This window comes from Poeciliopsis prolifica, unplaced genomic scaffold (genome assembly GCF_027474105.1).
Source record: "Poeciliopsis prolifica strain line A6 unplaced genomic scaffold, Auburn_PproV2 SCAFFOLD047, whole genome shotgun sequence".
In the NCBI taxonomy this organism is placed as follows: Eukaryota; Metazoa; Chordata; class Actinopteri; order Cyprinodontiformes; family Poeciliidae; genus Poeciliopsis; species Poeciliopsis prolifica.
This window is the reverse complement of record NW_026562422.1, coordinates 199,237-221,003: the sequence shown is the minus strand read 5'-3', so window position 1 is coordinate 221,003 and position 21,767 is coordinate 199,237. Positions and strand designations below refer to the sequence as shown.

General features: G+C 37.2%; 1 protein-coding gene across 2 annotated transcripts in view; it reads right to left on the bottom strand.

The window, feature by feature from the left end:
- Positions 1-985: 985 nt before the first annotated feature.
- Positions 986-21,767, bottom strand: part of LOC129377307 (protein jagged-2-like) — a 64,483-nt gene continuing 43,701 nt past the window's right edge. The window contains exons 10-26 of one of the 2 annotated variants that reach the window (XM_055057165.1): positions 19,860-19,973; positions 18,163-18,209; positions 17,453-17,626; positions 17,032-17,182; positions 16,765-16,929; positions 16,090-16,203; positions 14,642-14,755; positions 14,174-14,287; positions 13,955-14,068; positions 13,432-13,459; positions 12,422-12,507; positions 11,773-11,886; positions 10,558-10,673; positions 10,194-10,454; positions 9,087-9,218; positions 5,462-5,621; positions 986-3,643 (exon numbers count right to left, since the gene is read on the bottom strand). In XM_055057165.1, the coding sequence (XP_054913140.1) occupies positions 3,147-3,643; positions 5,462-5,621; positions 9,087-9,218; positions 10,194-10,454; positions 10,558-10,673; positions 11,773-11,886; positions 12,422-12,507; positions 13,432-13,459; positions 13,955-14,068; positions 14,174-14,287; positions 14,642-14,755; positions 16,090-16,203; positions 16,765-16,929; positions 17,032-17,182; positions 17,453-17,626; positions 18,163-18,209; positions 19,860-19,973 (2,501 nt within the window). In that variant the 3' untranslated portion in view covers positions 986-3,146. The remainder of the gene's footprint in view (positions 3,644-5,461; positions 5,622-9,086; positions 9,219-10,193; positions 10,455-10,557; positions 10,674-11,772; positions 11,887-12,421; positions 12,508-13,431; positions 13,460-13,954; positions 14,069-14,173; positions 14,288-14,641; positions 14,756-16,089; positions 16,204-16,764; positions 16,930-17,031; positions 17,183-17,452; positions 17,627-18,162; positions 18,210-19,859; positions 19,974-21,767) is intronic. The other variant, XM_055057166.1, reaches the window with a different exon arrangement.

Genomic DNA, 21,767 nt, shown 5'->3' with positions numbered 1-21,767 from the left:
CTGCATCATCCAGGATTCCTAGCACATTTCCCATTCTTCCCAAAACAACTGTTGGGCTGATGAACTCCCAGCATGGCACATAATGTCCCATCGAGCATTAAGGACATCCATCACAGCTGCTGGAGGCTTTTAATGCAGGGCTGTCTATTGTTAATTGTTTCCCACAGTGTCATTATAAGGGCAGATGAATCACACAAATAACTCACCTCATTGGCTTGGCACTAAAGGAGACAAGGGATTTATGGTTGCATATGTAAATGTCACACTGGACAAGATCACAAACAATGATTTTCCTTACTCAATAAATGTGAAGCCAACTGAAAGCAATCTTCATTATCGCCTTCTCAGCACACCATATGCTTTTTATTGAGTCTTAAAACTCTGATCGGGGGGAGTGCTGTAGCGCTCCCCACGTTTGGAGGCCTGTCCTTGACATGGACGTTGCGGGTTCGACTCCCGGGCCCGGTGACCTTTGCCACATGTCTTGCCCCCTCTCCTTGCCCTCTATCCTGTCAGTCTACTGTCAAAAAATGCGAGACACTGGTGCCACTAAAAACTCTTCGGAGTAAAAAAAAAAAAAGCTGATCGGGCAAAAGTGGAATGGGCTGTTTGGACATTTCTGGAGACTTAATGTTGGCCATGGTTGATATATATAGTTTTGTAATAACTGATTCTGTCTGCTGAGCAAATGCCACAGACATATACGATTTAACATTCTAACTTTTTTTGATTAAAAAATAGTAAAAATAATAAAAGATTTGAGTTAAAATGCCTTTTACATCTTCAGTTCTTCAATAGCTAAAAGAAAGATGTTATGACTAAAATAAAATGGTTAAATAGAATAAGAAAAAAATAAAAAAGCTTTAATTGTGCTACAAGTTTTTTAGATTTGCATGTATCAAAGAATCCAATACACAGCAACATCATCCACAAGAAGAAATAATGAATCATCAATAAAAACTCAACAAAATCATTTTTTGTATAAAATACTTTAATAAATAATAGTATTTTTCTGAAAAAAAGTCAACTAACAAACCAAAATTTTGTACAAAATCATAAAAAAATTCTGCACATTCAGCTCCTCTTCCAGGGCTAACACATAGTACATTTTACAGTCAGAAATTGAGTGTAAGTTCTCTTTCATCACCATTATTAACAAAACTGTCTTTTAAAAAAATCAATTTTCATACACAAATATTGACAATATTTGACATTACCCCGTAAACACTCAAAAGAGGGAACATCAACGATTATACAACTTGTTCCCTTCATAAAACCGGAAAATCATAACAGTGAACCAAAATGAGAAGAAATAGAAGGAACTTTCAAATTCCTACTATGATGTCTACAATGAGGATGTTTCTTAAGGCCACTTCACTATCAGGCACCCTATACTCTATAGTGATTACACTGTCAACAGACTGTAAAACTGTAGATCTGAACCTGGAACATGAGGAGGCTACAGAGACTGCCAGCTGTGACCCATGAAGTGTCAGATGGATGCGAGAGCCAACCTTTGCTGGTACATGTAACATTTTTGTCAATTTCAGTCCAATAATATAAAAAGACAACATGCAGCAGAACAATGCAACCAAAGTCCATACGAGTTTATATGCTGATCTATCTTTTCATCAGTACTGACTTACTTTCTTCTCACTACTTCACATTATCCCCACATCATGATGCTGCCTCCACTTTTCTTAGCTGTAGGGATTGAAGCCTTTTCCATTATGCATTTCCTGTTACATCTATTTTAACATACTGGAAGACATGCACAAAACCAACAATGTCTGATCTGTGCATAGTCAGTTGTGCATCATTATGTCTGGTAAGCGAATGCCATTGATAGGCAAGTTGCATGATTTGCAATCATGCATGATTTGATCTGGATCAAATCATGCATGATTTTATCTGGATTTGGCTAAAGATCAACACGTCTGTCATGAATAGTGAACTGTTTCAATCAGAAGGCCTACAGGTTGTTATGCTGTTCAAAACAATACCTTAGACTCATAGGATGAAATGAGGAAATTCATAGTTTGACCAAGGACATTCATCTATTTTTCTTTAATGTCGGGCATGGTCAGGTTTTTGAGTTAAAATCATAGCAATAACACAGTAATACTGGGACCAGTGATAGAACAGTAACAAACTATGCGATGTCTTCAATGTTTTTTTTAAAGAACAAAATGTACTTTTGGAAACAAGCATTCAGGAAGGGATGAAAAACACATTTTGATAGCTCAAAACTAAATATGAAAAGTAGCTTGTCCAATCATTCACAGGGTAAAACAAAGTAACTCTTTGAGTGCAGCATTTAATTAGAGGAACAAATACTCTTTAAACAATTCTGTACTAGTAATTAGGTTTGAGAATTTACAAAATCTGAAAATGATTCAAATAAAATCTGCCATTAAAAAACGGAATGACATAAAAATCCAAACATACATGAAGCTTTATTCTTTAAAATTACTGCAATACAAATAATTTCTTAACTTACTAAAATCAAATATACACAGTAATTTCTGTCCTATTTACAAGGTTTCTGTACATCACAATAAAACAAGCATTAGAGGCCAGACGTTTGTGATTATAGCCACTTTCCCTTTATATGTATTAAGAATCTTCTATTATAAAGAAGGGAGAAGTTAGCAATTAAAGGCATTTTAATTAAAAAAGGAAATACTGAAAGATCACTGCGTACAGGAGACAATTCTCATTTTAAAAGGGCAAATGCATGAAATTGCAAGCTTCAACAAAAAAAAAAGAGAAAAAGCTATTCCATGTATCAGTCAGCCAGGTCAATATGCCAACTTGCACACAATGTAAATCTTTTTTTTAGATGTCAGGGTTTGGGCTGAAGGTAAACAGCAGTCATAAATGTTCACCTTAATGATAAAAACACAAAGCTTCAGCTTCCCTGTAATATTTTGAATCAAAAAGAGAAGCTTGTGGACTCCATAATCCCTGAAGCACTTGATTTTTCATGCCACTTTTTAAGTTTCTTTCATGATTTAAAAAAGCCTCCAACTGCAAATAAAAGACTTAAATAACACATTATAAACTCAATAGAAAATGAATGCATCTGCAGTCTTCATATGTGGTGCAAAAGTTTTAAAGTCTGTGATGCTGAATTTGTTATTTGTTCACACACAGAGGTCTATAATGTCCTCACTAAACTTGGCTGCATTCAGGTTTTTACATCGGTTGTCTTTGGGGCTGTATGCTGTCCGATGTGGTGCCTTTACTGGACCGCTGCATGACGTGCACATCACCTCTGCCTTTATCATGGTGCTCCTGTCCTGAGCTCCCACTATGGGACACTTGTGAGACAAACACTTGTCCCCCAAGCCCAAGACCATTTCCTCGTCTTCCTCCAGCTGTTGCTCTTCCTCATTAGCCTCGTCACATATCCTATCTGAGGGACCTATTAATTTCTTGCATTCATACTGAATGTCTTTGTCTCGGTTGACCTTTGGGGTATTGCTCTGCAGGGGCTCCAGCTGGTTGTTAACGGTGGTGTCTTCAGATAGGGCGGCTCTCTCTCGCTCTTTCTTTCTTTTACGGGTCCACCAAACACAGACAACGAGGCAGAAGACCCAGAGTAGGCTGAAGACAACTCCAAGCACAGGGACAAAATAACCTGAACAAGAAAAATATAAAACATTTTAGAATTAAAAGTTGCTTTGCACATTTATTTACATGCAATTAGGGGTATAAAATACACCCTATTTGCAGGCAGATAAGATTTTAAATATATTGTTAAGATAACTAAAATGCATCCTTGTTGGTTACAAATAGAGTAAAGGTTTGAAAATCACAAACTGTGATCTTTATGTTAATCTTGGAATTTGCAGAAAATGAGAAATGGGCAAAATGATGAAAATGAATCTTTGTTTCAGTTCAGTTTTAATCACAAAGTATTAGGGATTTTGATCAAGAGATGATCAAATGCAGACCAATTTGATTCAAAAATGATGAAAGGCCTTCAAGATGCTGAAGTTACGGTTATCAGAGGCTAATTGTTAACCAGTTGCAGTACAGAAAAACCAAATCACTGTATTTTTTAACTAAAATCCCAGAATGCTCAAAGTACAGGAGTCATTAAAGTGTTGTCAGGCAGCTTGATATTTGGTAAAAAATAAAATAAAAATAAATAAAAAATATATATATATATATATAAAATAATATATATATATATATATATATATATATATATATATATTATATATATATATATATATATAATATATATATATATATATATATATATATATATATATATATATATATATATATATATATATATTTAAAAACAAAAAACATTTCTAAGCCAAATAAATAAGTTGTCTGTTCAAGTTTCACATGTATGTAAATGCATTATTTTCATCAATGGAACAAAATACAGAGTTTAATTTCAGAATTTAACTAAAACAGCACACTTAAAACATAAAATATTAATGCATTCGAGTGTGTACTTTTGTTTAAAGGCACAATTTCCTTTACAGCACTTGAGTATAGCACAAAACATATTTTACAGTCGGAAGCATGACTTCTTAGCTTAATATAAGAATTGTTAGAAGTCAGCTGACTTTTCTTCTAGTGAAAGAGTCAAATTTCATCAGAATTTATCAGTTGACTGTTTTATGGAAGAACTTATAAAAGTCTTCAATAGAAGCAGCTTTTGTGATTTAGATTCCAACTTCTCACAGACTTCAAAAGAGAATTCCAACATCTAAAATGCTCCAAGTTACATCATTTTTAACCAACAGATATATTCAATGTTAAAAGCTCTTTCATTACTTCTTCTCATTACTTATTTCGACATACTTTTTCACTATGCAGGGAGCTGATGGAAAGCTTGTCACACCAACAAGAAAAATGGCATTCTACCGCTGTGTTTTTGACGTTACGGTGATGAAGCTTGCTGCAAACAAAGCTATCAAGCTGTTAATCAGACCTCTGAAACATATAACCAGTCTGTGCTGCTCCCACAATCAAAAAACCTGGCTTTCTGAAATAATCCCTTACATTCATTCATTTCCCTCAGACTTTTTAAATTTTTGTCATCTTCACTACTGACTTCACTAGCTTTGTTAGTGAAGTCAGTCGAGTTGCACCTAGAGTGAAATTATTGTTGAATTGTCAATAAGTCAATGAAGCAGCTATTCACACATTAAACTTCTAATTACAAACATGTAAGTGTTTCTATTAATGGTTTGGTACATATCACAGTGTTGGATTCACATTTTTTTTTGTTTTCCATGTTTTTTCCTATTTTCAATAATCCAAAAATATCACATCATCATTAATCTTCCACCAAGAATCATTTTATTTTGGATTTCTATGACACCCAAGACTTGTGGCTTATACAGAATACTCTTCCATAACCCAGTTGCTGCCATTGATAAAGAGCGGAATGAAGAAACAAAAATTTATATGCCATTAAAGTTGGACTCACCTTCAGCTCGACATTCAGCCTGCATCTCCACCCTAGCCTCCACTACCGCTTGAAGGATGGTACTGTTGTGGTATTTGGACAATGCACTAGTAATGGCAGCTGCTGCGTTCTGGATATAGCCACAGTCACTGTCCTTCAATTGTCCATCCATTTCAAAAGACTGCAGAGAAGGAGACATATAGAAAGACATGAAACAGTTTTTAATAACTTGGATGTAACTATTGAATTTTACTATTTTTATGCAGTCATTGGATTGCATAAATTACCAATGGTCAGTGGTCATTGGTCATTTGATGAATAACCATCAGTTTGATTTCTGAACTCTTCCTAAGTTAAAATATTAGTGTTGTTTTCTTTAAATCAATATGGACTTGTTTTCTTTGCATTATGTTAGGTCTGAAAGCACTGCATCTTTTCATCATTTTGACCATTTCTCATTTTCTGCAAATAAATACAACATTTTTCTTGGAAGTTTGGAAAGATGTCAGTAGTTCATAGAATGAAAGAACAATGTTCATTGTACTCAAACATATATCGATAAAAAGTCAAATCAAAGAAACTGATTTATTTGATATGTGATGAGATGATGTGAATCCTCCATTTAGCTCGTAGAGTATTATTTTTAACAAAAGAAAATAAAATTATTATAGTTTAAAAACTTACATGCGACTGACACAATTTTTTTGTCACAATGACAGACATTGAGAAGTCCAGATCCTCTGACTGAGAGAGGTGGAAGATAATTTGTCTCTGTCCCACCCCCGTGCAGCCAGTGCACCAATCAACATTTGACTCCAAACCTTGGGATTCCAGAAAGTGTGGTAGGACTGGGTTAGAGGTGCTAATGCAAAAACACTGGGCCCAGCTTTGAAGCCTGGCCCAGGCAGTGCAAAAGGGGCTATTGTAGGTAGTTGGTATGGATGGTCAGGGTGTGAATACTGTAAAAGCACGATGGTGACGCATTCTATAGAATGTGTGGCTCGTCATCTTCATTCTCCCCATCTAAAACGAGCCTTAGAGCAGAGGCAAAAGAGGGTCTGTGGAGATGCAATAACCAGGAATTCAGACCAAAGAAGTTCTGCCTTAAATAGACCATATAGTGAGTGTGATTTACATGTGAAAAGGAATGATTCACAAGCATGATATGTCCACTTTTAAGCAAAAGGGATGTAATGCATTTTATTTACTTTCACTGCTGAGACAATAGAATGAGACACATTAACAATAAAAGTGTAACTGCAGTTTGTACATTACTTGGGCTGAATCACAATAAACCGCCTCATTATTTCTTGTAAATCAAAACCAACAAAACTGGCTACATTGCTTTCAATCAAGTTTATTTGTATAGCATATTTTAGCAACAATGCAATTCAAAGAGCTTTACATCTTAAAGCACATTATATCACATTTTTGTTGACAAAAAAGTCATCAATTGAAACATTACATTTTGCCAAGTGCTGTCATTATGCATCAAAATGTTGGTTAGTGTTTAATTTATTATTGGTCAAAGCAACTCTAAGCAGACAGGATTTTAGTCTAGATTTATAGGAACTCAGTGTTTCAGTTGCTAAACAATTTTTCAGAAGTTTGTTCCAGATTTGTAGTGTCTAGAAACTGAATGTTGCTTCTCCGTACTTGGTTCTAGTTTTGCTATGACAGACTTAAGCTTTTTTTGTCGAAGGTCAACAATATTTCAATTATATTTAGTCCTCCTAAAGTCTCATTAGCATAAGCTTTAAATGGGAGCGAGGGGCTGAGCATTTCAAATTATGGGTGCTGAGAGCAGAGGAGCTGATGGTAGATAGAAGAAAAGAAAGCATGTTTTTATTTCTTACCATCTTCAATGTTCAGCCTTTACAGTCAGTATTTCTTTATTGAAACTCTGGTGCTTTGAGCGTGAAGTTCAAGTTATGATACTTACCAGATATTAATTATTTCTACCTACTGGATAAAATCAATGTTTATTAAGAATTCTATTAACTGGAGTTACTCATTGAACTTTTAATTTAGAGACTTAAAAAATGTAAAATTGTCAAAGTTTTGTAGCAGAGATTAGATCAGTGACACTGAATCAGACTCATATCTAAACATTAAAATTTCCATTTGTCATTTTTGGCCCTGCAGTTTGAATACATTAAAAGAACAATAAGGAACATTGTGGTAATAATTAATATTACCACAAATGTGTCTATTAGCCATGAAATTTAAACACAATAATTGCCAATTATTCAGTATACTTTGCGCTGATAAGTTTCTGCACATTTTACATTGCATTTCATTGTAATTTTGCCCACACCTCCAAAATTGTTCTTAGGAATATCCCTGTTTATTGTCCCAACCAATAAATAAATGGGGCTTAATTAGTGGTTTGTAACTTCATCACATTTAATTATATAAAAACCAACTCAATTCAAATTAAATCATGTTCAAATTATAATGCAGAATAACTTAGTTGATCACATTGAAAAAAAGTTAACTATTTATGGAAGATCAGCATCTACGTTTAATTTCTGTAGCTTTCACAAAGAAAACCCCCCAAAAAACATAAGCCCCAGTCCAGGAATATTTTTCTGCTGGAACAAAACAACGGTGTGTAAACATAATTACAACCCGTTGCACAAAGTTGGCTTGTGTATACACAAGCTAACTTTAAAATGGTCATCATTTTGGCAGGTTTTGGGCCTCCCTGCTGAGCATAGCTGGTGTTAATTACTTAATAAGCTGCTGTGGGTAAAGCTGCTACGGAGAACAAGGAGGATTAGCTTAGTGTTGTGTAGTTGAATTGATCCAAGCAATCGAGAAAGAGTGGCTGTGCTCTTTGTTTGATCGGGTAAAAAAACAGCATTTTTTATTTCTCTTCAGGAAATTAGCAGTTCATTCCCACCTCTCTACTGCACAGGGATGTGACATAAACTCCGACTTGTAGTTACTTATTAAAAGTGCCTTGAATTGCTGTCATTCTGGTGCAACAGGAGCCTACATCAACCATGAATATTTATGTATCTGTTGTGTTTTTTGTAAAACATTGCAGTGGATCAGGCTCACCACTCCCTTTCCTACATCAGCTTCTCAAAGCTGCCTTCCTTCAGAGCTAATCTCCTCTTTAAGTGTGTTAAGCTCCAAAATGGATGGATGTTCTTGTTTGCTATCATTTTTCTAGAAATTATTTAGTGGCATTGTACATTTATTTAATCCTTAATTAATTTCAGAATCCACATTTAGCCAGCAGTGTTACCTGTGCTAATTGCTCAGAACCAAGTCCTGTTTCACTGTAACTGCTCTCATACACAGATTGTGTACTGCTGCTTCTGCTGCCACAACACAAGTGAAAAAAAAATGCCACCACTGGAGTAGAAAGGCTGGAAAAAATTAATTTGAAGACTAATCTTATATTAATGTTGATTTTTTTAAGATACATCAGCATCAGTAGGATGGAATTTAAAACACAAACTAGCCAATTTGCTCACTTGATTCTGTATGGTGCATCTCAAGTTTAAAATGTAAAATTCATATGTCTTTTGTGGCAGTCATTATTTAGCTTACATATGAAGCATTTTAACAAACATCTCATATTAGGCAGAATAGTGAAAATATAAGTGTTAGGGTAAGTATGAGAAGTAATTACCATGGCAACCTCCACAGCATTTCTTGTATAGTAGGACAAATCACAGAGGATGATCAGTGTTCGGTCCACAGCCAGCATCTGAGTCACAGGGAGGTATCTGAGCTCAGAGCAGATGTTCTCTACAGCAGTTCCCTGCCACACACACACGCACACAAAGTAGGTAGATTAGTAATAACATTGTCACATTGTTACAGTGGCTCCAGATGAGGAAATTCGGGTCAGTCGAGCCAAAATTATTAGCCTGATGGTGAGTTGGGCTTCTGTGGTGCATTTTATATACTGTCAATAAATACACAAAAAAAACTAAAAGAGAATACATGATCAAGTTGTGAGTTGCTATAGTTTAAATAGAGGAGTAAGTAGCTTATGGCATAGAAGAAGGACAGAAATCAAAGATCAGACGTCCATCAGACTAACAAGTGCAGTGCGCAGCAAAATAAATGCACTGCAGCTCCAAGCTCCACTCCAATTAATCACACATCAGAGATGATAAAATCCAAAAAGTTAGAAGTTATGCTGCTTACTTTAATGATGGTCTAAGAACGAATGCAGTAAAAGCTTAATTAAAATAAAAAGTTGGGTTCCCCACCGCTTGACGGCTTAACCAAGCACAGAGAGCAGTCTGCTTCTAACCTATGAAATTACACACACCTCGTTCCAAATTCACAAAAAGAGAACATGGCTGAAGTCACTAAATCAATCAATATAAGAAGAATTTCCAACAGGGTATCATCTCTGATCTGGACACTATCTGAGAGCAAACAGTGGCATGTTGAAGAGTTATGGACTTTTATGAGTACAGGTAGGAGTACTAGACGGTGGTACCGGGATAGAACGAGTTTTATTCTGAGCTTTTAATCTGCAGGTGAACTTATAGTAGGGAAGGGAAACTCTACGGATCTCTGTTATTGCAGTGCTGGTGTCTGAAGAAGGGAAAAATCTTGAAAATGATTCAGTTAATTTATTTGTTTTGATGAGTATCTTGGAGTCATTCATATTTTCAGCATTAATTTTGTCTCAATATAGATTATTTTATCAATCCTTTTTTACTGGGTGTTTCTGTGATTAATGCTTTCCAAAACATCTAACACCTTTACGTATGAGTACCTGTGGCAGTTTGTCCCCGTTAAAGATGAGAGTGATGTGAGCACAGCTGTTGTCTAGGTAGCCACTATGGGGCTCACACTGGGTATGCTCAGGAGTGGGAAGGTCAGGTGTTGAGCACACCCCCCACTGATGACATGGTGGAGACAGGCATGCGAGGAGCGGATGCTTCTCACACTCAAGGCCTCCAGGACAGGGCTGATTGCTGGTGACTGAAGGCAAACCAGCATTTGGAAGGATGCAGGGGCGACGGCCGCACTTCACCTGGAAGTGGACAGTTAGAAGGATTTAGTACATGCCTAAAATATTTAAAGTAATTGCTCTCAGCCTGTATATCTGGAAAAAGTCTTTGGTTCATCAGTGAAACCTTGGAACAGTGAACTTCGCCATTGATACACTGACAGGTGTTACAGTCCTCCTCCCAGTGACTGCTGTGAGGATACTGCAGGCCAGCGTGGCGGCATGACTTTCCAAGTCCTGTGACTGAAAAGATAAAAAGCAGCTTTATTAAGATGCAACTCACTATAAATGATTCTCAAATATGAACTTCTTTAAAATAATCAATCTATATTGTAATTTCACAATAACTTTCTTTTAGAGCTTGGGAATATAAAAAAGCTTCATAAACAATTAAGGATGCAGCCCTGCGTCTCCAATGCTGAACCATAGATTCATTCACGCTGAACGTAAGGGCAGTGGCTATCGATCCATACTGCCAGATCAATAGACTTAAAAGCAGCATCATATGAACTTCTTCGTGTTGTTTCCATGAAGAGGGGGTATGAGTTTCCCCGTCATGCCTGCTGCTTGCATGTACTTGTTCTAAATGAAAATCACCACTCTCTTCTTTGATTTCCAATATTGACTTTCAGTGATTCTCTTCCTGCTAAAGAGCTTCGTGGTGGTTGAAGAAAAATCCACAGTAAAGCCGCATTCAAAGCATTGGAAAATCACTTTTCCAAAGTGTTGGAAAAATGTAGCTACTTATAGTCTGAAAAATATTGTACAATATATGTTAAATATTTTAATACACTTACTTGCCTTTTTTTTTACATTGGTACCACAACCAAAACTTTTGTATTTGTAGGCCCACTGGGGTTTTGTTGCTGCTTCTGAACTGATTTGATGGGACGCTGGGAAAGACTATTGTGATGTATAAGTCGTGCAAAAAGAGTTAGCTCATCAGTGAAGCTATTCAAGCATAAAATAGCATCTCAATGCTAAACATGTAGCAGCTAATGCTAATGTCAGTGACCAGAGTCCATATTCTTGTAGATGTTTTATGAATGATCAGGAGTTCTTAAAACTCTGGAAATCTGAATGACAAGAATAACATTGTACCAATCTGATGGTTGAAAAATATGACGAACATGATAAAGACATAAAGTACATAATGTTAAGCTCATATGCTTATTTATTTAATAATTCAGCAGCAATTCATAATTCATCGAGAATGTTGCTTGGGATTGAACTTCTTCATAAAAATGTAATTCATTAATCACAGACACTGCAATATCTCATCGCTAGTTTTTAGCCTTGATTTTAAATTAATACAGTAACGATTTAGATGTATTTAACTTACACTGCTGACACTGAGGTCCAGCTTGTCCAGGAGGGCAGACACAACGGTAGGCACTGATCTCATCTATGCATGTAGAGCCTTCAGCACAGGGAGACGACTGACACTCATTTATATCTATGGAAGCAAGTATGCAGAACATTCACAGAAATATGGAGTCAATGTTGTTTTTAAAGACAGAAGCTCAAGATTAGAATTGAATTTTAAACTTAGAAGAACTAGTAGCATTTTGATCAAGTAAAACAAGTCAAAATCTATATTTGTAGAAGGTGAAATACAAGGCTGGAAAAACCTGAATCTTGGTGTACTTTAAGATTCATTTGAAAACCTTTAAGGAGATTATTTTCTTTCAATTTGATCACAGTTTGGTCTCAAAATATCAAAATTGATACCACTCTGCTTCTGTAAAATCTTCTCTGAAAAGCTTTCTAGTCAGAGACGTCGTGGGAGTCCCCAACCAACACAAGCTCTGACCTCGACTCAGCACAGAGGGGAAAGGTTAACATCGTTTTCCTAAAAGGCTTCCAAATCTGTCACCCAGAAACAATCGGCTCAGGCTCCCCTACCAAGGCCCTTCATCTCTGACCCCCTTCCTAATGCCCCAGCCCACCTGACCCCAGCCTCCAGCTCCCTTCGGTTCCCAAGCACTCACTGATGCGGCAATCTGGTCCAGCAAATCCTGACGCACACTCACAGCGGAACCAATTCACACCATCAACACAGATGCCATCATTGTAGCTGTAAAGGAGAGAAGAGCAAAACATAATTCAGAAAATTTATATTATCTTTTTCCATCTGTTTTCTTAAATAATTCCAAGGCTTTTAGGTTTCATCAATAAAATATCAGCGTTTTTAAAATCAGCTTCTTGTGCAGAATATTGGTCGAAACCAAGAGGCAACATTTTGATCTGTTATTCATTATTAGTGTGAAAAAAGATGAAAATGTGTCTTTATTATGGAGTCGTGGTGCTATTTTCTTTGATTTTGATGAGACCTTCAAGCTAAAGCCAAATCAATGTCCAGATTTCATATGTAAATCCATACAGACCACATAGTGAGGGTCACTATGTGTAGTGAGAATTGGACCTAAGAACAGGTCCAATTCTCACACTTTTCTACAAGTTCTGGTATCACCCTGTTCTGCCTCTCTTCCTTTTCCACCTCCTCTCTTCCTAAAGTTTAACTCACCCTCGAAGAGCCAGGGTGAGGGAAGGTGGGGGTCAGAGGGCCAGATTGTGATTGCTTTTTGTGGACCTCCATAAGAATAGCAGCAATGTTGCTGCAGTTAAATATGGATCCTAAATATTAACTTTTTAGTAAGAAAGAATGTAGTTCTATAGTTACACAGTTCTATTGAAGTTTGGTGCACTATTGCAGTGTTTTCCAACACTGCTCTTCAAGGCACACTCGCCCTGCATGTTTTAAATGTCTCCCGTGCTTTAATATACCTTTCAGATTATTGATGTTCAGTAAAACCTTGTTAATCAGCCATCAGTTGAAATCAGATGTGCTGAAGCCGGAAAGCACCTAAAACATGCAGGGTCGCATTTACCTGCTGGGTGAACATAGGCTAAAAGAAGATAAATATTACAACACTAAATTATGGATGAATAACAGGGGTAACTCAGACATAAACATGTAATCTAAATCAGTTTGTCTTACCAAGGGTGTGGGTTGCAGTCATCGATATCTACAAAACAGAAGAACAATAAAAGATCAGATGGCTCAGAATGAATGAGATCATTTGTGCAAGACTTCTCTTACACAAATTTTTGGATTGCACAAGATATTCTCTGTCCTTATTGTGGCATTCAGAAAATAAAAAATGTTTGGTAATCAAACAGACTTAAAACAGGATTCAGTTAGTCTGGTGTTGAGAATAACACCAGACTCTTTGGACAGAGGCTAACAAAAGAAGTTACTATCTGTTGCTTGTTGCCATTTTGCATGTTAACTCTTAAGGGAAGCATGTCAGAATGGACTAGCAGAATTTTGGTATTAATAAATGGAATTCATGAATTCAACCCATTGACTCTTCTTTAACCTCATACATCAAGAACTCAGCATGGGGAACAGTTAATTCTCTTTACTGGCTAAGTAAAAATAAGGCTAGGCATCCTTTTATATAGTGGCTTATATTTAAGACACAATAACTTCTCTCTTTGTCTAAGAAAAAAAGGCATACTTTTTTCACAAGTGGGCCCTTCCCACCCATCCTTGCAGATGCAGGTGAACGGTTCTCCTCCAACACATGTTCCTCCATTCTCACATGGATCCGAGTCACAAGTGCTGTTCTTAGCTAAGGGAAAACAACATTTGATCATCCACTGATTTAATTTTGTCTAGTAACAGCAGCTGATGCAGTCATCATGATTAACTTAGTTGCATGGAAACAATGACTGACCTGTGTTGCAGGTGTTTCCTGTCCACCCTGTCGGGCAGCGGCACAGGAACGAGTCTCCACGGTCATAACAAGTCCCGCCGTTCCTACATGTGTTGGAGTCACATTGGCTCTCACCTGGAGAGTGGAAGCACCACACAAACACTGCTGATATTTGTCTTTTTGCTATTGTTGATAAGTACCTACTTCCACTCCATATATGAAAAAAACAGAGTAGTAAGAGGATCATGTTCACTGACATGTAAGGAGTTATGGAATCCTTCCACACCCCAAAGATCAAGTAGATTAAGTAGTTCAGAAATATAAGACCTGACATGCAAGGAATGTGAAGGAAAACATTGCAATTTTTTTGCTGACTATTAATAGTAGTACTAATAGGACAGATATGCAAGTGGGAGGAAAATCTGACAGTTTGTGATAATCACAGAAATAGTTTTCAATGTGTGCATAAATGAATGTAGTCAAACTCACGTAAGTGACAGTTTTTCCCTTTCCAGTTGTCTACACAGTTGCAGTAGAAATCATGAAATAGATCCACACACTGGCCTCCGTTCTGACAGGGGTTGCTGCTGCACTCATTCACATCTGGAAATGAAAGGTTAGTTTGGGTTATGGAGAGAGGAACTTAAATAAAATGATTAGAAAAGATGGATAGATGATCACATCAAACCAGAAAAATGACTAATTTTGCTGGTAAGTCTTTCACATCTTTATCATTTTACGCCTTTGAAGATTTGGTTATTTTGTGATCAATGTTTTTTGGTACAAAAGCTTGCCCCATATTGGCAGACATTTTTTGCACAGATCAGGCAACAGTTTCATGTCTAAAGTAAGGAGACACGATCATAGTTAGCTCTCCAATGAATAGCTTCAACTAGCATGAGTTATTTAGTTTGTTCTTGGATCATAATCTGTCATAATGAGTGCAAACCATAAAATAATTGCAATCACCAAACCAAAATAAAGAGCAATGAAGTTTTAAATAAAGTTTTTGAAAAGTAATATACAATTTTAACTAATTATACATGAGATTTGAGCATTTTTATCGTCAGTCATCTTCATAATTGGTTAAATCAATTCACTATGGTTTAAGTAACAAAACAGTTTTACAGTAACAAAATGAAAGTACAAGAAACTAAATCAGAATGTACAGATATGACATGCAGAATCGGCAAAGGATTGGGTTGCGCCAGTACCTTCACAATGCAAATAGCAGTATCATCTGAAAACATGCATGCTTAATTTATGTGCTATATATGAGTCCAAACAAGATAAAACAACAACAAAAGAAATATTGTAAACAAACCAGAAACAGTGGTTAGAGACAAACTTAAATAGGAAAAACAAAGACTTCATTTTTGACTAATACTCATGGTCTGAGACTCAAATTTTATTCACAATCTGTATCTTAAGTGATTAGGAGTGAAACCAAGAGACTGAAACTTTAAATTGTTTTTCTGCACATTGAAAAGTTAAAAAATAATTGTCAACATTCAAGTGTTAAATTAGGCTTTAGGATAAACATTACAGATTTTCCCTTCTAAGCTATATTAATGTTGTTATTGTCAGACGAGTAATGTTTATTCACGACTGCCGACTTCAGAAAAATGACTTGTGAACATGTGTTAATGCTCTAAAGTAAAACTGATGTAACAAAGTTAACATTTATTGAGCCTTGACAAATATAATGACACTTCTTATGGTTTTGGAGAGATATAATAAAAAACAATAAAATAATGTACAATGATAATTTACCAAATAGCATCACTTTTGGAGCTAAATCATATGTATGCATAGGGGGGTCAGTTATGGTGGTTCTGTAGAAGAAGGCTGTAACTTAAAAACATTTTTCTTCAGATTCCCACAGGAACTTTTCGACATTGCCAGTTTAAATTTGTGCTGCCCAGTCACACACTCACCAACATCACAGAGGTCACCCTCCCAGCCACCTGGACAGACACACTCAAAGGAGCTGATCCCATCTATGCAGGTGCCTCCATTTTTACATGGGCACGATACACAGTCATTGATATCTGGAAAAAGAGTTAGTATTTCAGAAAAGGAAGTTGCTAAAAATAAATAGATTAACAAATGGTATGCTCTCCTTTCTTTGTAAAACAATGGGGGAAAAAATCCACTTCCTGGTTCAGTTGTTAGCAAACATTTTTTTAAATATTTGACCATTGTGCATTTTAAGATGTCCACTGAACTGAAATGCTTTACAAAAAAAATTGTTTCACCTTTATTTTACCAGAATAAAGACCCATTGAGATTAAAGCCCTTTTTCAAGGGAGTCCTGGCCCAGAAGTAGCAACAAACACAAAATAAAAAAAGAGCAGTTAAAAAAAGATGCTGAGCTATAAAAACCGGCACATGTCAACAGTAACAAACAACTTGCAAATAGAACGAGAATGGTAACGCTGTGACATCTAGCTCAGGTTTTCCTCTGGACTTTTTATGTCCACTATACACCATATTGATGGTGATGATTAGTGAAACTTGAGCATGAATTACCATAAGGCTTGTGGTTCCTAGTGATGGTAACTGGTGATAAATATAAACCATGTATGAGTGACAGGCTAATAATGACTCACTCTCATGGCAGTAGGTACCAGTGAATCCCAGATCGCAGGAGCAGCTGAAGTTCCCGGCAGGCAGGCTAATGCAATGGCCGTGTGGCCCACACACATTTGACGAAATGCGCCACACTTGTTGTTCACTGTCATTGGTTGCAATGGCAACAGTGCAGCTGTCAATCACTTTGGGGTACAGACAAAAAAAATGGTCAAAATCAGCAAGTCAAAGCATTGCTGCTGTTTTGAAAGAAATAATGATAAAAACAATAGTAGGAGCCTTGCTACCTTCACACTGGTTGGTCTTGCAGTGGTCCTTGAGTTCAGAACAAGTTTTGCCCTCATAATCATTAGGGCAGCTGCAGTAGAAGTCACCAGCTAGGCTGTTGCACTGAGCCTTGCTTTGGCAAGGATTTGGATTACAAGGATCATTTTGCACCTTCAGAGAAGAAATCAATAACTGAGACACATTCAAACTCTCCACACTGTCAACGTTATTCAACATAAGAAACAAAATAGTTGCTTTACATCATATTTCATAGGGCAATAATGAGCTCTTTTGTCAGGTAGTCTCATTGCATCAATTTTTAGGTAATAGATAGCTTTATTGAAGAACTAAAACTGAGATTTGCCATTTTCTTTAAAATATCAAAATATCATCTTGTCTCATTCTCATTAATTGTCACTATGCTTACAATACTTTCCTCACCTCACAGGTGGTTCCAGTGAACCCTAGTGGGCAGTCACACACAAAACCATCCAGATGCGCACGACAGCGGCCACCATTTCTGCAAGGACTGCGAGAGCAATGGTTCCTCTGAGCCTCACAGTGCCGACCCACAAAACCTGGCAGGCAAACACACTGGTAGCCTCTGGCTGTGTCCTAGTATGAACACAACAAGTGTGGTTCTCAGCAAGTCAATCAATAGATTCAATAGCTGTCAAAAGTAACTCAGGGTTAAATTCTCATTTAATCCCGCAAGAGAGACAAGGCCACATCACTAAAGCAGCACCAGATCATCTCCTTAACATAAGATTTTATCTAACTGTAAAACTACAACAGCTAATTCTTAATTCACAGTCATCCAGCAGCAATAAGCTCAAAGTCCAACTCAACTTCAAAGACATTCTAAATTCAGCTCAGAGTCAACAAATATTTATCAGTAACACTAATTCATAGAACAATGCATAATAATGTAGTTGTGTTGACAGTTTTATCATACAATGACATCTGGTAAAGTGGTTAGGAAGCATGGATTAGACAGCAGCTGAAGCCCTTAGAAACTGTTAGAAGCTACAGAAGACCTGACACTACAATGTGATTGTCTATTGTTCTTGTACTCATATCTTCAAAAAAGCATAATTTTTTTAAAATTAAAACTAGCAGCATGTTTGAAGAGAATGAGAAGTGGGCCTTACCTTACAAGTACCTCCATTCTGACACTGTCCATGGCAACTGTTCATGTCTGAGGAAAAACCAAATGTATGAAATAAAATTCAATGAATATGAAGACAGAAGCACACTGATGGAGCGACATGCGAAAGAGTGCTTGTTGGGGGCTGGGAGGAGTGGGGCCCTCAGAGCAGGGTGATCAATGCCCAGAAGAGATACGGTTTCAGAGGAAGAAAGACGTGGAACTAAAAAATTACACTAATTAGAAAAATCTCTCATGGATGACTGAACAGAGTTTTTAGAAATTTAGATTTAGTCAGAGACCCTGGAGTCCAGGTGAAGCATGGAAAATGCAGCAGAAAGGCATGAGACTAAAGACAGAGAAAGAAATTCCAGCAACCTCCACTGACCAGCTTCTATTGCACTTGCATCAGCTAGATCAAAAGTTTATATCCACTCATTGTTTAATGACGTATTTGAATCACTCTTTCATCATGTGGAATGGTTGATGAAAGAGTTCAAGGAACATAAAAGCTATGAATTGGTGCAAAAGATTGCATTTACAGTGGATTTTCTAAATATTGCTAAAACTATAGACACATTCCTGCTCATTAACACAGAAATTCTACTAGTACATGAATGTTTATTGGATTTATATATGGCATGATTTACAAGAACCAGTTTTTGTGTCTTTTTGATCACTGTCAGGCTGGGACGTCAAACTGTTTCAAAGTTCCAATCATCTGACCCAAACTTTGACCTCTGATGACAGGAAATGAGGTAGGATGTTCAAAGACCAACTGTGACCAGCAGTAACAGAGTCCTGTTCAGGATGGGATTCTTTCCAGCTGGCCACATAGTCAAGCCAAGTAACCTATGATGGTCAGACCAGACAAAGACTGAACTGCTGTATGTCTCTGTGGTAAATCAAGGGGAGGCTTTTCATTTCAAAGAATATAGTACCTGCTGTTAAGCATGGTGGAGGTAGCATCATGCTGAGGGGCTGTTTCACTGTCGGCGTTACTAATGCACCGTATTCATCACAACGGGACAGTTATATGATATTGGAAAGGATTGAAAAGACTAACATGGAATGTCTCAAACCTCAATCAGAGCCAAACTTCATGCCAACCAAATTAAGAAGCTTCTTCATGACTGGAAAAAGAGTGCATTGAGGGACATTTAGGAAAATATTAATAGCTACAGAAGACCTGACACTACAATGTGATGGTCTATTGTTCTTGTACTCATATCTTCAGAAAAGCATACACTTTTTAAAAATTAAAAACACAAAATCTTACCAAGCAATTTTGATTCAGTTTCTAGTGCAAAAATCTAGTACACTAGAAATAAGAGAAGACTATCTTACATCATCTACCTTTTCAGCAGATACATGAACTTGTTTCAATAATTTCTTAATATTGATGAGGAAGTATTGGTTCCATTGGCAGATGTTTTTAAATTATGATTTCTTTCCCATATAAAAAAAAATCACAATGAAACCATTGGTGCAAATGGAAGTACTACTTTTATTCATGCATTTTAAGCTTGCATGAAACCAACCAACAACATGGACAGATATTGGGGACATTTGAGAAAGAACATATAACATGCTGGCAGTGGAACAGAGGTTGGTCAGAAAAAGCTCTGGATTACAGCTCAAAATGATGCAGCCAGGTGGGAAATAGACTGAAGACCAACACTTTTCTGAAATCATACTGACTTATGTGACAGTTGTGGCCCACCCATCCAGGAAAGCAGGCACAGTGATATCCACCAACCATATTTTTGCAAGAGTAAGCATTGAGGCAAGGCTTTCCCCCACACTCGTTAACATCTGCAAAGTGGAGACGAGAGGCACAAAGACAGGGAATAAGAAGCCCCATCACCAAGCACAGCTGTGTTACACTCATCTGATGGCATTGCATGTTATTTAAACAAATTTAGTAATACATTACAAATTAAACCAAATAGGATTGCCCTCCAGATCTTTGACTGTAAATAGTAAATGAGGTCAAAGAGCTCCATGATGTGTTGTTCTGAGAAGATGTTAAAACTGTTGGGTTTTTTTTTTGTATGAGATTTTGATCCAAATGTAAGATTACCAGAAACATTTGAAGCAGATGTTGAACAGTGGCTTATTTCCTCTACTGCTCCCCCGGGGTTGCATTCCCGAAAGGCCAACCTGTGACATTCCAAGTGGTCAGTTTCACCACTTCATCCACTAAGTCCAGCACAGCGCATTAATAGTACTCCCAGGAGGTGAATGGCACCTGTTGGCCTTCTTAAATGAAACACCCAGAACCCTTTGCTCCAAACCAGTTCTCTGTGTCCAACAGGGTCCTTTCTGCACCAAGAGCAAACTGCTGCTACTGCTGCTTGTTGAAGTTTCCTGGGAGAAGCTGGAGGGGCAGACCGTAGAGCATTTACTCTTCTGTTATGTCCTGTCTGGAGCGCTCTGCCCCTCCCCCCAATACCCCTTACAGGATGATATTTGCTCTCAAGGCCAGCAGCTGCCACGAGGTGGTTATTTTTAGCTTTACTCAAGTCACCTGGCTTGGGTTGCAGATACTACCACTGCTGGGGATGGGTGTAGACAACATACACTCACACAGATACAAAGACATATAACCTTGTAAAAGTTTTCATACTGCTTCAAAATGTTCCACATTTTTCACTTTAAAGCCATGTGCATTCTGTTTTTTATTCATTGTGAGAGACCAACACAAAGTTTGGTGTGTCTTTGTATTCATAACCCTAAACTTTGATACCCCTACATGAAAGCTACTGCAACCTTCAGCAGTGACCTAGGGTGAGTCTGACTGTGTGTAACTGAATGCTAGTTTAGCTCCAATTGTTCTGTTTCTGACCTCAGAGGTTTGCTAGAGATCATAAGAGAAGAACCAGCATCATGTAGACAAAGGAACACAGCAGACATGTCAGGAAGGAAGTTAGAGCAGAGTTATGTTCTAAAGCATGAGTAGTTAATAGGAGGGGCTGCTGCCAATGCAAGCAACAGTGTAGAGACAGCAGCAGTTTTACTTGTTTTGATCCCATTTTGATAAACCCAAACCTTGTGTGGGAAAGTAACCTGAGCTGACTTAAAGCTGTTTACAAACTGTAAAATGGCCAAATTTGTTTTAACCAAATTGTGTGCAACTGACTATTACTGTTATGTAGAGACATACTCCTCCAGAAACAGGAGGACTGTAATCGTCAATGATGATTGGTGCTCATCATTGACTCAGAGAAGCTTTCAGTTTCTTTTGATAAAAACTCTGACCAATTTGAATAATAAAAAGAAGCTGCCTGAACTGTGTGTACTTTACTTGGAATCTGCCTCTATGATTGGATTGAATCAACTATTTTTGTTTTTGCAAAATGGTGTGAGAAGACATTTGCTGTGAATTGGCGCTACATGAAGCTGAATTGAACAGAAAAAGTCCCACGTGTTGAACATTTCTCTGTTCAACCTGAACATAAAGAGAGGATGGACCAACTGAGACATTTATGTCCTCCTACACCGACTGGCTGAACTTTTTGGTCAACATGCAAAACCTCATCTGTAGAGGAAAATCAACGTTCTAGATTAACTATCCACAGTGAAACAAAGAGGTGGCAATATTGTGCT